The sequence below is a fragment of the Streptopelia decaocto genome (genome assembly GCF_964273445.1).
Source record: "Streptopelia decaocto genome assembly, chromosome: 3".
Taxonomy (NCBI): Eukaryota; Metazoa; Chordata; class Aves; order Columbiformes; family Columbidae; genus Streptopelia; species Streptopelia decaocto.
Genome location: NC_138656.1, coordinates 38,658,058 through 38,673,609, shown reverse-complemented (window position 1 = coordinate 38,673,609; position 15,552 = coordinate 38,658,058). Strand labels below are relative to the sequence as shown.

General features: G+C 40.2%; 1 protein-coding gene across 1 annotated transcript in view; it reads left to right on the top strand.

The window, feature by feature from the left end:
- DRC8 (dynein regulatory complex subunit 8) overlaps positions 1–15,223 on the top strand; it is a 30,914-nt gene extending 15,691 nt beyond the window's left edge. Inside the window, exons 2-7 of the mRNA XM_082049400.1 lie at positions 2,574–2,658; positions 6,793–6,865; positions 11,492–11,571; positions 13,393–13,435; positions 13,540–13,606; positions 14,604–15,223. Coding sequence (XP_081905526.1) covers positions 2,574–2,658; positions 6,793–6,865; positions 11,492–11,571; positions 13,393–13,435; positions 13,540–13,606; positions 14,604–14,713 — 458 coding nt within the window. The 3' untranslated portion in view covers positions 14,714–15,223. The remainder of the gene's footprint in view (positions 1–2,573; positions 2,659–6,792; positions 6,866–11,491; positions 11,572–13,392; positions 13,436–13,539; positions 13,607–14,603) is intronic.
- Positions 15,224–15,552: the final 329 nt, after the last annotated feature.

The following is a 15,552-nucleotide window of genomic DNA, read 5'->3' as shown; positions in this document are numbered from 1 at the left end:
ATGTCTGATCTCTTGGTGCCCTTCTTGAAGGGATCATTTTAAACCTTTATCCATTACTTATCCTAGAGCTGGAATCCATTTTCTTCTCCTTTCCAAAGAGAGGTTTAGCTGAATTGTAGAAGTCTTCAGATAACTGACTTTGCCATCCTGAACTATGTTGAGCATCTTTGGCTTTAATTCCTAGAGAAAGGACGAGAGATTTAGGCAGTAGCTTGTTAGGTGTTCACTCATCTCACAAAGAGCCTTTGAGAGGGCTACAGTGTATTATGTTTTCTTCCGTGGATATGGCTTTTAATCACAACTTCCTCTCAGTTCTCAGAAAAAAATATAGATTACCTGGTACTTAGATTAAATCATCAAGTTCATTTCATTTCAGGATCTTTCTTTGTCAGGACTCATGAAACAGGCAAGATTGATGCATGCTGTTTTCACGGAAGGCGAAGCTTGAAAAGGCTCGATGGCTGTGTACTTCCAGTACTGGAAATGTGCCCCTGCCTTCCCCTGGTTAATTTTTGTTTCTACAGAAGCCTTACTCATCAAGCCAAGAATATACAGCTATAAATATTCCTTCAGCATTTCTCTATTGCAAGACGTAGTGTACAACTGAAGTGCCAGATCTCAATAACTAAACTCCCAACAGTCTGTATTGGAGACTAGATCCATGACTCTGAAGTAACCAAAAAAACTGATCAAATTTAGTAGTTTGAGAGTCTTTAGGGCCTGTTCTACAAGGAATTAGACTTACTTAGGTTTAACTGTGTCTTTTGAAAAGGAATTACATGTGGATTTTACTGCTTAGGCACATAAAGGGTAGGCATTATTGTCAAGCTATGAAAAGAATACAGCTTGTCCTGTATCTGAGGACTGAACTCTTCTTCCTCAGTGAGTTGTGGTCTCCAGTCCATTGTACTTGTACCTGCCCATGTTCCCATCAGGGGAATAAAGTCAGGGAGAGGAATGCAGGATATATTCCTACCTCTCTTCACGTATCCTCTGGGGGAGTTCAGTACCAAACACAGATGGGAAGAAGCAGGCACCTGTACCTTTGTAAGGGGATGCACCTTTCTTCTGTATGAAGAACACTTTACTTTTATCTGCATCAATCCACTGCTGTGTTGAGGTGCTTGCAGCCTGTGTTGGGTTGACCTTGGCCAGCTGCTCTCTGCCCTCCTCAACAGCACAGGGGAGAAAATACAATGAAAAAGCTCATGGGTCAAGATAAAGACAGGGAGATCACAAAGCTAATGTATTGTTTAGCTATGTCCAGTTCTGATACCCTTTGCCAGAAAACACTTTTGTGTCATGAGGGCAATAGAACAAATGGAAAAAATGTTTATATGCTGCAGCCCCAGAGATTCCCAAATGATTGAGACTGTAGAAAACTAGGTATGAATTTGTTATGCCTGGTGAAACAGGGTCCAGTGGTTTAGTGTTGGTCAGAGCTGCTCAACAACATAACACCAGATGAGACTAAAGGAGAAAATAAATTGTCTATTAGAGGAGAGATATGTCTTAATTATTATGTTGAAAATACAGAAGTGTGAAAATGAGAAAATAAGTGTACCTGATGCCAGTCTCATGTTCTGACTGTCACTGAAATTTTCCCTGTGGCATCCCTGTGGAGGCTCACAAAATGCTCACAAAATGCTGCCTCCTGAGAGCTGGTTTGACAGCCAGAGTTTGGGGCTGTATTTAGCCACAGGAACCAAACATCAACTCCACATTGCTTTGCTTCCTACATTCTGTCTTGCGGAGTCAAACATTAATAAATGGGCTAACGAGTTCCTTCTTTATTGACTCTGGCTTCCTTGCCCGGAAGATATTTTTTTGAGATGGACCCCTTCCTCTCTTTACATTTTTCTCTTCAGCATGTGTTTTCTGGTACTTCCCTTACCCCAATAATGCAGTTTCTGGCTTTAGATGAGATGTAAGTGTGGTAACTTGTGCGTCTTCTTCCCCCATTCTTTGAGATTGAGAAATAAAAAGCAAATGCAGCAAATTGCTCCTTCCCCTACACTGAGATCACCTTCCTTTCCAAACAATAAATTATTTACCATGAGACATATTCACGGCGCATGTATCTTAGCCATCTCTTTATTTCTGGTTCTCAGCTTTTCGCACACAATGGCTAACTCGGTGGACATGAGAGCACTTATATTTCCTTGGATGCAGGAACCTGGATGAAGTGACTCAGCCCCATCTCAGGGCAGGCCTGGGCCCAGGTTCACCTTCCTCCTTCCACTGGTGCCATGGTGTCCAGGGGGGGCTCAGGCCCATGATCCAGAAGGAGCTGCGGCACACTCTGGGCAGGTGATCATGCAGCTGAGATGCACCATTATCACCAGACTTGGTGTAGCTGCAGAGCCATAGCAAGGCCATATCATTAATATAAATGACAGATTTTGCATTTAGAGTGTGTTTTTTCAGAATAACTTGCTTTTTCCAAGTACCTCTCCTGTCTACCCCTTTATCAGTTTTGGTGCTTCTGCTGTTGCAGTTCTCAAATTGGAAATTAATCAGTTGCAACAGCTCGGTGAATCTTTCTTTTTCTTTTCTTATGCTTCTTTTTGCAGATGGTGCGGTAGCTGAAATTGAGAAAAAGATTATAGAAGCTTTTGAGGTGTTCGATCAAGGAGGCGATAAAACTGTGAGCATCAGGTTTGTAAATATCTTCACACAGAAATATTACAGGATCTAGTACAGAGATAAATAATTCCTTCAACATGCATCTGCTTTATCAGAAAATGTAATCGAAACAGTCCTTTTGGCGCTGATGAGACAAGTATGTCTTTGCTTGTTTAATAGACATTTTGCATCGCTCAGTGGTTGAAGACAAAGACTGGCTTGAGAGAGGGATGCTGGGACTGGTAGAGTCAAGAGGCAAGAGGAAACCATAGAATTCTAAGCTGCAGCTATTACTAGCAAATTTCTGTTCTGATAGCTCATTTGGCTCTACAAGTCCTGAATCCTGTATGGATTCCCTCACTTTCAGAACAGTCCCAGCACATCGAGGGGTGTTCCTGCCAGTGTCTGTCACAGTTACCTGCCCTCAGCAGGTGTCTCCAGTGGCAGCACATCGCGCATGTCCCTCATCCTCGGATAGTGCGGGAGGTGGATGTTACCCTGACAGGGAGGTGCTTTTAGGAGACTTGGAAGAAACTTGCATATAGTTTGATTATATAACTTAAAAATAATAACCATAATAATATAATGAGTATAAAGGTGATCATACTTCATTGCACCAAAAGTCCATTTAGCCCAGTACCCTCATCTGAGCTACCAATAGTTACTTGGGCGAGGCATATAAGGAACTGAGCAAATACGCCGTATTTCTTGTTGTTTTTTTGTACATCTGCCACATTATGATTTGAGTGGCTCCTGTTTTTTTCGTCTTATGATAAATAGCGAACAATTGTTCTCTGTTAATCTTCTCAACAACATTAATGATTTCATAGCTGTTTGTCACATCTGTCCTCCATCACAGTGGTTTAAGGCTGAAGAGTCTGGATGTGTTTAATCTCTTAGGAGATGCTGTTCCATAGCTCCGGCCATTCTCTTTTGTGCTGCTTCTTGTTCAGCTTTCTCCTTTTGGAAAAGGGATGACCAGAACTGGGGGAATGGGATGCGCAGATGGGAGTCAGGAGGGAAAACTGCATGCACTATATCTTTACCATGCAATGTTGTGGAAATACAAACAAAATATATGTCTAAGGGAGTAAGAAAAAGTTCAATGGAAGATAAAAACATGGGCTGTTAGACTGATGAGGACAAAACTGACTACAAGATACAGAGCTGAAGGAAATTTAAAAATTCCTGAATAATCTTAATTCTCATGCTTTTTAAGTTTGAATATCTGTCAGTGCTACTTTAGCTTCATTTTGACATAAACATCCATACATGTAACAGTATGGCTTTTGTTTTAAAATACATAAACCACACGTTTATGTCTCACTGAGTGGGTTCTGAGGTTGTTATAAGCTGTTGTCATTAAAATTTATTGAAGTAGTTTTTCATATTTCCGATTACTATTCTCAAAAGAATATCACCAGAACTTTTAATTAATAAATCAATTATTGAGTATAAACACTACAAAGGAGTAGTGAAACTGTTGTCATTAGACATTCCTCACAAAGCCAAATTGGAAGACATCTTTAATTGTTCCAAACGACTTTTCTACTTAGAAAACAGAGGTGAGAAAGGTGCAAAATATTTATGCATGGTTACCTGTGCCACTAAGCTTAAGAAATTTTGGTTACTTCATAGAAGCGAAATGATTTTTCAGTTATACTAAATGGGGAGAATTTCAGGGTACGTCTCTACACTCAGTACAGTTGCTGTTCCTTTGTCCATAGGACTCTTTGGGAAGAGCACTCACTTAAATCTCTGGGCCCGTCCCCAGGGACGTGCCCGATGCCAGGGCTGCCCCGGTTCCTCCCCTGCTGCCCTGCTCCTGGCTGGGGGTGGGACAGGCCCTGGCTAGTGGGTCCTGCCACCCCTGTGGGGAGTCCCTGCCTCTGCCACCCCCCAGCCCTCCCCACACCACGACATACCAGTTGTTTGTTTGTCATTTACATCTGCAGTCCTGGCTGAATAGCTGTAAAATTCGCTGCACTCCTCAGTCTGTTATATAGTGGATATAGAGCTTGAGAAAATGTTACAACAACGAAATGGTACAAACAGACTTTTTGAAAAACGTATTTGGTAAGTCATAACGTGAAAGGGGATTTTCAAAAGTAAATGCACAATTTCACATCAATTTTTATCTTAGTGTGCTTACTGACAATGAACAACAATTTCTTGTGTAATTACTCCCAGGTTCATATTGCAGGGCTGTTATCACAATAATGGGATTATTAATGGCTGATTATCTTGTATCAGAAGGTGGCAGTACAGCACAATTCTTAACCACAGTTGTAGTTGTATGAATGTTATTGCCTGAAATATCAGATTCCTGTGAAGAATACTGAAAATTGCCCTGGGTTGACAGGCCAACACTGGTATTCTATGACTCCTAATCCAAATACAAGTTAGTAAGAAATTAAACATGAAGAAGGCGGTATTGTTTCATGCAGCTTACAATACACCCTGAGACAAGGGCTTTGGTGATTTTGGAAATCTTGTCACTGGAAGTGTTATATGTAGGGTGAAAACTATGGCTCAAAACTTAATTGCATCTGTGTTACAAAACCTGTATGAACATAAAGTAATTGTAACCATCATTTTTGTATGCTAGAAACTACACAGCAGAAGCTGCAGTTGCTGAACTAAGTGAGAGGAAGTGGTTGGGAGGAAAATGCAATGTCCTATCTGGGTCCTTTAAACTCCATCTTATTACGAAATGTGACGTGACTTTTTTGACCATGGACATGAATGTGACATGGGGCAGGAGATGACAACAACCTTCCCAGATCTGCCAGTCTGCGGGAGGGGAACTCGTGTGGGACAGCAGGGAGGCATGGTTTGGGTTGGGTGTTCCTCTGGGGGAAGCAGAGAATATTTACAAGTATCTTTTAGCTGTAAAAGATGAGGGAGTGCAGGAGTGAGAGCATCAAATACAGTACAGCCATACTAGCAATAGGATGCATGGGCAAGGATTTTAAAAATAGGACTAAATGTTGAGGCCAATGGCCAAACTCTGTTCACGTCCATGGGGGACAAGGTTTCACTGAGTCATTTGAGCAGATGGCTTCGTTTCATAACAACTGCGTGTGCGGGACTGGGTCTTGTTTTGTAAGGCTTTTTGTGCAGCCAGCCCTTTCCTCTCTCGGGTGTACTGTCGTGCTTCTCACATGGTGTCAGTCAGAATGGGAGCTCCATGGGGCCTGCCTGATGAGGCCAAAGACTGACCCCTATAACTTGACATGTGCTTGGTGTGCCACATTTGAGGCTTTACTGTTGTACGCTTATTTTACAAAGGTCATTGCCTCTTGAATCTACCATTTTTATTAGGCAATCTATTTTTTCCATCAAATGTACTGGTGAAGACAAGGAAACCAAAGAGGTTTGAATTGTGGGAACCACCAGCTCCTTGGATACTTATTCAAATATACTTGAATTTTTGTGTTGCAGAATTGGACTGAAAATCACAAGCAATATTAATGCTTCTGTTACTTTTTTTTTTCAGTCATACCATAAATCTGACTAGTACTCCTTTTTCACAGTATTTCAGTACTTTTGCATCTAGTCTGTGATGTTGCTCATCTTTAACTTTTTTTGAGGCATTGTCACTTTGGTCAGAATTTTAGAGTCTCAGAGCAACTGCACCCAGGTTCAGCAGTAAATGGCAGCTCTGAATATACTGTGCAGTGTGAACAGGATGGTGATAAGCCAGTGTGTTGGCACACTTGATTCTTTCAGAGCACAACAGGGCTGCCTCCTTCCTGACCTTTTGTAATTCTGCTTACTGCAGTTAGAATTTGTATCTTTATAGCATTTAATGTAAACTTATAGGTTTCAAAGTGTTTTATTAACTACATAAGTGTAGAATTCACTGAAATTAGGCTTAACAATTAGAGGACAGCAGTTGAAAAATAACCTGCACATAGTACACTGCAACACAATGGTAAAGAAGAGTTTTTGGGGAATGTCACAAGAACAATTATACTCTTCCAGAAAGCTCCAGAACATTTAATGTCTGCAAAAATAGACATTGCTCACTGAGACATCATCTTAAAAGTCCACATACATGTGCTTGTGTGCTTGTACATGCACACTCCTGTATGCAAGCTCTGAACTGGTATCTGGATTCTCCACAGACACTCTCATATTGCAGATTTACTTTCTTTCTTTCAGAGACATTGGTTCAATTGTCAGGTCACTGGGTTGCTTCCCAACTGAGGCAGAACTACATGAACTGCTTGCAAATGTAAGTGTTTCGATCTTTTTGTATTTTTTTACAATCTTAAACTTGCACAAGTTTGACCCTCCTGCACTGCTGTGTGCAAGACCTAAGCTCTTCTCCCAGGGGCTGGAAGTATCATGGAAGTGATTCAGGCGGGCAGTCTCTCAGGTTGCCCTGAAGAAAGACTTTAGGCTGATGAGGTAACAACATTAATGGGTTAAGATAAGGAGTCTTTAACTCTCTTTTACCCACAAAGATCACTGTGCCACTCTGCCAAGGTGGAGGGGCTTTTATAGAAAATGGAGGAAAAATTGGTTTTGGCTGATGAAAAAGAATGTCCTAAACCTCAGTTGGATTATGGTATCCAAATCCTAACCAACTTGCTTTTCTGACACACACTGGTGATTAAGTAATAAAATTTAGTTCTTGAGCAGTTGTTTAAGTTATACGTCAAATTCCAAAAAATATACAGAGGCAAGACCCGTGATGTTTTTTGGTTGGGTCCTGTTATTGCTATCTTATAGCAATAACAAATCTCAACTTTCTGTCCTTCATGAGGTCTCTCCCAGTCTTGAGCTTTCTAAGTAAGCTTTTCTTACTTGATTACTTAAGCCTGTAAGTCAGAATTCAGACATAAAATCTCACAAGACCTTGCAGTCCTCCCATTCTCTCCATGATACACAAAGGTAAGGAACTTCAATCACATTTCTCCGCAGTTTTTTCCTACACTAATTTTTGTCTCCTTACCTCATGCTTGTAATAGGAATGACAGTGTGCTGGTGCCTTGGCAGGGTATGGTTAATAAATGGGAAAAAGAAGTGGGAAAAAGACTTCATATTCTTTTTGCAAATGGATGTGCTGCCTTAAGGAATGGAAAATGCTGGGGCTGAGATGTGGGGGAAGGATTTTTCTCTTTTTCATGTATAGGTCAGGGTACTGCGAATTGCTCTCTCTTACTCTATTTTCCTGTCCCAAACAAAAATGTAGATGGTTGCAGTAGTAGTCTATACTCAGTAGCCTTGTCTGGTCTCTTGTAAATCAGAATTTAGTGTAAGAAGTCTTGTGCTAAGTCTTGTGCAAATGACACAGCTGCTTCAGATGAGGAAGTGCAAAGAACCATCAGTGGAGAAAAATCTTTTAACATGATACTGCAGTACGCCTGCTCTGGTTCTGTACTCTCAGTACCAGATTGTCCCAGCTCCCACTGACAAAGAAGACTAAATGGAAAGAGAAATTACGGCGCTTAATATAGATGATATTTTTAGTGACCTACAGAGATTTTTGTTTGCAGCAAACAAACAGTGCAACTGATGCAAGATACAGAGCTGAGAAAAGGAAGGGGATGCTTTGCCCACTGCCCCCTCAGTCCAGGGCAACCAGGAAAGTTTGAGGCCTCCCTCCCCCTCCCAGACAGATTGGACCTTTTTTATTTTTTTTTTTTTTTTAATTGTCAGCATTCCTGAAAATTTGAGATAAGTAATACTTAACAAAGTACAATGCAATGCAGCGATGAGGTGGAAGATTCTTGAGATACAACAGTATAATATGTATGCAATTGTTGATTATAAGAATATTAAGTTAAAGTACAGATACTACAAGAAGAAATAATACATTCCAGAGTAATGATTAACCTTAAAGAACACTGAACCGCAAGTTAAATCTCAAAGGAGGTTTCATGGTGCCTGTAAATGAAACCTTGGCATAGGTTTAGTACCAGAAGAACACTGTCTTCTTGTAGAAACCTTAATATACTATATTAATCACAAATATGTCTTAATTTTTATAAGATATTATAATTGACTACGGTAATACCATTTTATCTTAATCTAGATAAAGTAAAAGTTGTCTCTGTTGGGCGATTTCTAATCAAGCTATTTCTCCATTTTTTTTGCCCATTGTAAGCTGTGATTAATTTCTGGTTCTTCCTACTTGTGTCTTTCAGTCGTCTTCCTGTTAGCCTTATTGTAGCTAAACTAGCGTATGTTGCCTTCAAATTAGTCATATCTGCCAAATCAGCATTCATATAATTATCTCTAAAAATTTTCATATACTGCTTCCTGTATTACCTTATGCTAAATGCTATACTTAATATCATATCTTTAGACCTCCTTATAAAGTTAAGATTAAATGTTAAGCTTGGAGATAGTGAAAGCTAATCCGAGGGTCACTACAATGCCTGGAGTTTGAAATCCCAGGTCCAGGGCACTGCTCTGGAAGATGGTTTTGTTTCTTTGTGACTCAAGTCCCCAAATGTTATGTGGATAATAGTAGTATGGCTGTGAGAGGAGAGATAAAAAACATAATGGGTGCTACAATGATGGGAGCTGTGGATGTACCCAAAGGAACGAAACAGAGCAAAACTCAGAGTATGAACAAGTGAATACTGTTATTGTAACAGTCACGGTGAAAAGAAGATGGATTACAAAAAAAGGGAAAACATCAATTGGAAATGAGGTGTAGAACAGGAATGAGCATGAGGAAGATGATACATCTACCTGCCAATCGGAATACTTACTGACTTAAGTGAGGTTAATATATTAAATGTATTCACATATTTATTCAGTGTTACAGATAAGATTAATTTTATCAGTTCAAGATATTGCTGGTCTGAGCCACTGAAATGGAAGCTGTTCTTTCCAGGTCAGAGGAAGCTGAGGTTGCTCATCACCTCTCAGGACTAGGTCCATTGTCAGGATCAGCATGTTTCCTCCACAGATTGCTTTCTGAAGACAAAAATACAAATAGCAAACCAACAAAACAAGACAAATCTGGATGATTTGTCAGTGAGGGGTCACATTTCATGTGTATTTGTTATGTTGAACTTTGAAGTAGTCATTGCTGGTGAGTTCTTCTGGTGTGAAAGTTAGGATGACCTTCCAATGTTGGGATTAGCAGATCTAATTTTTGTGGCTCTTAAACATGGTTCATATAACTTGTCATCTTCATGGATGTTTTGAGTCCTTGCTTTTGGTTGTACTGCTTAATTTAAGACTCGTCTATCTTAATTTCCAATAAATAGCTACCATATTTCCTTTTCTTTCTCTGTGGACTTTTGACCTAATAATAGTTGAAGCACTGATGTTCCCTAAAACATCTTGTGTACTTTTACATCTCAATATTTGTGATTTTGACTAACTGTTATGTCACTGGAAGGAAGTTAAATTTTGCCAGGTATTTTTTTCACATCTTTTCAATCAGTTGAGTAGTAAAACAAATGATGCTGTAATGGTAAAAGGTACCATTTCATTTATCATGAAGCACGCAACAGCTTCGTTTCCTTGCTAAAGATCCCTTCTGCTCGGCTCCCCAAACAGAAGGGGAAAAGTGCTTTTCCAAGCCACTTTCCACTCTAAAGCAGCAAGAGGCGGTGGCGGCCTGCTTTCAGGAACCAAAACCCTTCTAGAGCACTGGAGAAGAGCGTGCAGCACCAGTTGCAGCTCTGCCTTTAAGCTACTGGACGTGTCAGGCGTCATCCCCAGCTCAGACCCCACTCTCAAGAGGAAGATTTCGTACTTCGTCTTTTCCTGGCTCAGTTAGGAGATTTCAAATCGGTGCCTACTTGAGTGCTCTTTCAGTCTGAGCTGTGTCCTGGAGAGCCTAGAAAGGTGTCACTGCTGCCATGTGAGACCACCGGGCACACATCCAGTTTCAACACAGACAGCTCCATCACGAGGGCTCCTGTTGGGAGTAAAACTTGAAATTTTCAGGGGAGAGGGATGCAGTGGGATGACAGGGAGCAATTTTCATCACGTTGCTTGTCTCCTGTGGAAGTATAAGAATGCAGTGAGAAGGCAGCTACAAGCCCCCAATGTGTCAGGGCTAATCTGTTAATTTATTTAGGAGGCAGAGGGAAGCTTTTCTTTGTGTAGCATTTTATGGGCTGCCTCGTGACTCTTTCAGACTGCCCTGACTCGGTCTGCCTGCCTCTCTGGTCCTTCCCTTGCCGATTCTCTCTGGCTATGAAACATGTGGAGGCAACAAATTCCATCCTTGAGGTGTACTAGACTGGGCTATGTCCAAACTAGCACATTAAATGTGCCCAGAAACATCCTTGGGAGCTGGAGCCAGCTGGCACGGAGCAGTTCACGTCTGGCCTGGTAAATGTTTGATGCAGAGCGGCGGCACAAAGCAGTGTGCCGGGGAGCAGTCCCCAAGGGCCCAGTGGCTGGGGGGGGGGGGCGTGGCACAGCCCAAAATCGTGCCAGGGAACGTGCCAGTGGTTTGCTGTTCTGGGTGGTCACATTACAGCGCTTGGGAATGTTCCAGGTCCTGCTAGATTTTGCTAGTATGGGTGCAGTCTGAATGTTTAAACCTCGGCTGAGTTATTGTGGGAGATAAGATCAGTTACTGGGCATCCAGTTCCTTTGCGTGAATGGTTTCTAAGCACAAGAGGGCAATATTGAGTTGTTTAAACTGTCTATAATAGCAAGCCTATGTTTTGCCTGGGATATTATTCCTTCTTGGATTTCTTTCTATTTGATCACAAGCATTTCACTCAGATGTTATGCTGCCATGTGATATTAAAAACCTGATATAAATATTCAAAGTCTGACTTTGTAATTTTAATGCAAGAACCACCTCAATTTTCTGGTTTTCATATTAGTTTGTTAATGAGTCACATAACCTGCCATATTTAAGTTTTATTTTTAGGTAGAAAAAGAAGAACCGACCGGATACATTCATCTGGAAAAATTTCTTCCAGTGATGACAAAAGTACTACTCGACAGAAGGTAATGGAAAGTGGATTTTCTGTGTCTGTAGTTTATTCCAGATTTACAGGGTTGATTCTGAATAAATATATCTAGAGTAATTTTATGTAACTGGAAGGAGTAGAGATTTTTTTTTTTTTTTTTTGTTATTTAAACTCAGTGTACATTAGCTTGATAGATTTTGTTTCAAAATGACTTTTTATACATAAAATTATGTTGTATGGATGATATAAATAATAACAGCTTATAATCATGAATTGTGATAATGTGTGGCTTTTGTATTTTTAATGTGAATCAGAATTAACTTGCTATTCAACATGTTTCTTGCATCTGTGAAATATTTTATATGCAAATTAGGGTCATAACCATTACTTTCTCTGAACATGTGAGTTACAGTTACTGAGAAGCACAGTCTGTTACAATGTATTTTTAATAAGTTTTATAAATCAGCTTCATGTTCATGTCCCAAAATGACTGCCAGGTACAGTTGAGTATACACAACGAGCACTCTAAAAGACTGCCGATCTAAAAGTCTAGAACAAAAAGCTGTTTGTTATTCAAGGGTACATAGAAATCTTCGCATGTACACGGGAACTTGTGCTATTTTGATATTTTGCACTAAAGCAAAATTACTTATAGGGAATTTAGCTTTCTTTTTAAAGATGTTAGCCAAGGCTTTTGGGAGACTCAGTCTTGTCCACTACTGAGAAGTTAATTTTGGTAGGAGGGCGTTCTACACATGAAATAGCTGTAAGGTTTCCCAAACCTGCCTCACAGCATCCAGAGGCAGCAGGGTCCCCCATGGGGCTGCGTTTGAGAGCCTTTGTGCCCATGCCTGCCCACGGACCAGCCAGCAGTGTTTGGGTCCTGGTGTGCTGGCACAAGTGCATTGCCTTCCCAGTTCCTGTACTTTTGCCTTCTCTGGCTTCATGGCACATTGCTGGTTCCATACTGATGTTTACCCTTCCACAAAATGATACCTTGCTGCTCCGGGCTCTTTTCTCCTTCTCCACACAAGCACACACACATAAAACCTACACAATTTCCCCAGGCTAGTGCAGGCTTGTCAAGACCCACTTTATCTTTTCGGGCACTGTGTCCATAGCTCACCTATCCACAGGCACATGAGATTTGGATCACAAAAACCACATTTGATATTTAGATAGCAAAAGAGCGAGACAGGTCTGGACAAAACAATCAAGGAGTTAGAGCTTCCCTGTCTTCAATGTATTTTCTTCAGTATTCTTGGGGGTTGGTGAGAATCTACCGGGATATGGAAGGTCTCCGTTGCTTCACAGGGCTTCCTTTCCACCTCTGAAATCAGGCCCGTGTGTGCACGTACACACATGCCCAGTTCTCCTGTCTCACTGAAACTGCTACTGACAGACCTTTACTTTTATAGCTACTGGCCTCCTTTGCTCATTGTCAGATCATTAGACTGACAAAGTCCCACTGTGTGATCTGTTGCCTGCCTACCAGCATAAATGCACAAAACTTTTTTTCTTGGTTTGGTCATCTTCTGTTCAGTGCATTGGTTACATGGAATGACTCAGTTATTTTTGATTCCTACTAACCCACTCAGCCAGCCCAGGCATGTAGAAGCCATTCATCTGGCTCCTTAGCATGAGGAAAATTAAAAAAGCATATAGTAAAAGACATAAGAGGTAAAGATATGGACCGTTCCAAAAAGTCATGCTGGACTTAAAAGTTTGATAGGCAAACTTAGTAAATTCTCATAGGAAAAAAGTTTTCCCTTTCCTTTAGTACTCACATTGTATTCTTTCAGAATAGTACAGCTGCTTGGCAAACAGTGACTTAACTTTTCTGATTCAATGGTTTCAGCTACCGGCCCATTCCAGAAGATGTTCTTCTACATGCATTTGAGGTCTGTAACTAAATATTCAAGTACCTAATTGTTGGAAAGAACTGCTGATTCTTGATTCAATATGGTTAAAGCCACTAGGTTTTATTATTTTTTTTTCTTTAAAGGCTTTGGATGAGAATAAATGTGGATATATTACTAAAGAGGAACTGGTCAAATATATGACTGGAGAAGGTAATATGACTTTTGTAATGTCAGTATTTAAGTAAATAAACATTACATGTGCATTTGACATCTTGAGGTCCTCATTCTGCATGCCAAAACTTGTGGGAGTAGATACATTGTCTTCAAACAGTATTGTTACCGAGAGGAGTGGACGCGGAGTAGAACATTTCACTGGTGAATAATGCCTGCTTGCAGACATTATAAAATAGAGATTATTATTATTAAGATTAATAATTCAGCCTTGTGTGGATATTTTATGATTCTGTGCACATCTCTGTGCCTCCCAAGAATGTGCCTCGTTTTCTGTGCTCCTGTAATATTGTAGATTAGAATTCCATGTTTCAGGTAGTTTCAGTGCTTATTCATTCCTGCATTATCTTGATCTTAATTCTAGTGCCGTATGCAAACAAAGAGATTCAGAGACCAGATTTAAGTTGTATATCATGTAATCCTCAATATCCTTTGAAGAGCCTGCTTTTCTTGCATGGCTGACTCACGCCTGCCTGCCACAAGTCCAAAACAATGTGCAGGCTTTGCGCAAGACCTATCCTGAGATGGGGACCTTGTTCTCAATGAGGGATGCAGTAGGCCATCAGCAGCTTTGAAGCTTCTGAAAGAGAAAAACCAGAAGCCTTTCATGATGTAAATACAAGTGAAAGGATAGCCAAGTGAAAGATAATAATTCTAATGTACACATTAGAAGAATTCACTCTGACAAAAATTGTTGTTTCAAAATCTCTGTGGCAGAGGAACAGGCTGTTTCAGAGTCAGTGAACTGAAAGGAGAGCAGAAGATCCAGCCCCTCTGTCTCCTTTCCCTGAGACCAGCTTGCTTAGTGTGTGGGACTCACATTGGCAGAAGTGAAGGAATTGGATCCTTAGTATTGCCCCTTTTCTCCTCTGTGTGAGGACTGAAAGAAGATCCTTGCAAGAGAAAAGCAGGGCAGTTTGCCAGCCTTGAAAAGAATATTTATCAAGACAAAGTGTAATTCTCTGCTGTCTTTTAGGTGAGCCTTTTACTGAGGAAGAAATGGAGGACATGCTCTCCACAGCTCTAGATCCAGAAACAAATACTCTTCACTACAGAGACTACATTTTAAAGCTTATTGTAGAGTAAGATCTTCCCCTGTTGTGTTTGAGATGCCTTTTGGTAACAGCAGTGTAGCTTGACAGTTAGCTGAAGTATGTATTTTAAAGTGTAACAAAGCTCGGCTTGGGGCCTTGTGCTTATAATTAAAATAAAATCTGTGTAGCTGTCCTTCCTTGGATTCTGTATACATGTTGAAATATATTCACACCTGGAAAAAGAACTCTTGACAGAAATACTGTGTAAGGTCTGCAAAAGAAATCATGGATTTGGGTTTGAAAAATAACAGGAAAAATAATGTTAATGGAGTCAAGAAATGACTTTACAATTGCTTCTGAAAAACTAATGGAAAATGAGACCTGTGAAAGTGGGTAATAAGTAGGTGAGTACCTTAAGATGACTAAAATTGTGAAGGCATGCTAATAAGATAAAGCTTTTATATTTAAATGTAATCCCTGTTTGTGTTTAACTAATAAGGTGCCAGGTAAGTTACTACCTTTGAAATAATATTATTGATCAAATAAACTTTCTACAGCTTCTGATTTTTGTCAAATACTTGTGATTTGTGTACCTCAGGCTATTAAACTGGACCAATTAGTTCCATTTTATGTTACTCATCCATTGGCACATGGTGTTTTGCTTCCATTTTAAACATGCGGGTAACACTCAAACCATTGCCACAGTCAAATTTACAAACAGAGTAATCACTGAGAACATTGCTGTTTCTATAGGCAATAAACAGTTCCCCTTTCATAACTAGTTTGAAATTATGGAGATAAAACTGTTCAAAACTTAGGATCATAGGACTGGAATTTGATTTTCATAAAGTGGTGAAGCACCGTTTTTTGAAAGATGATCGTGTAGAATAT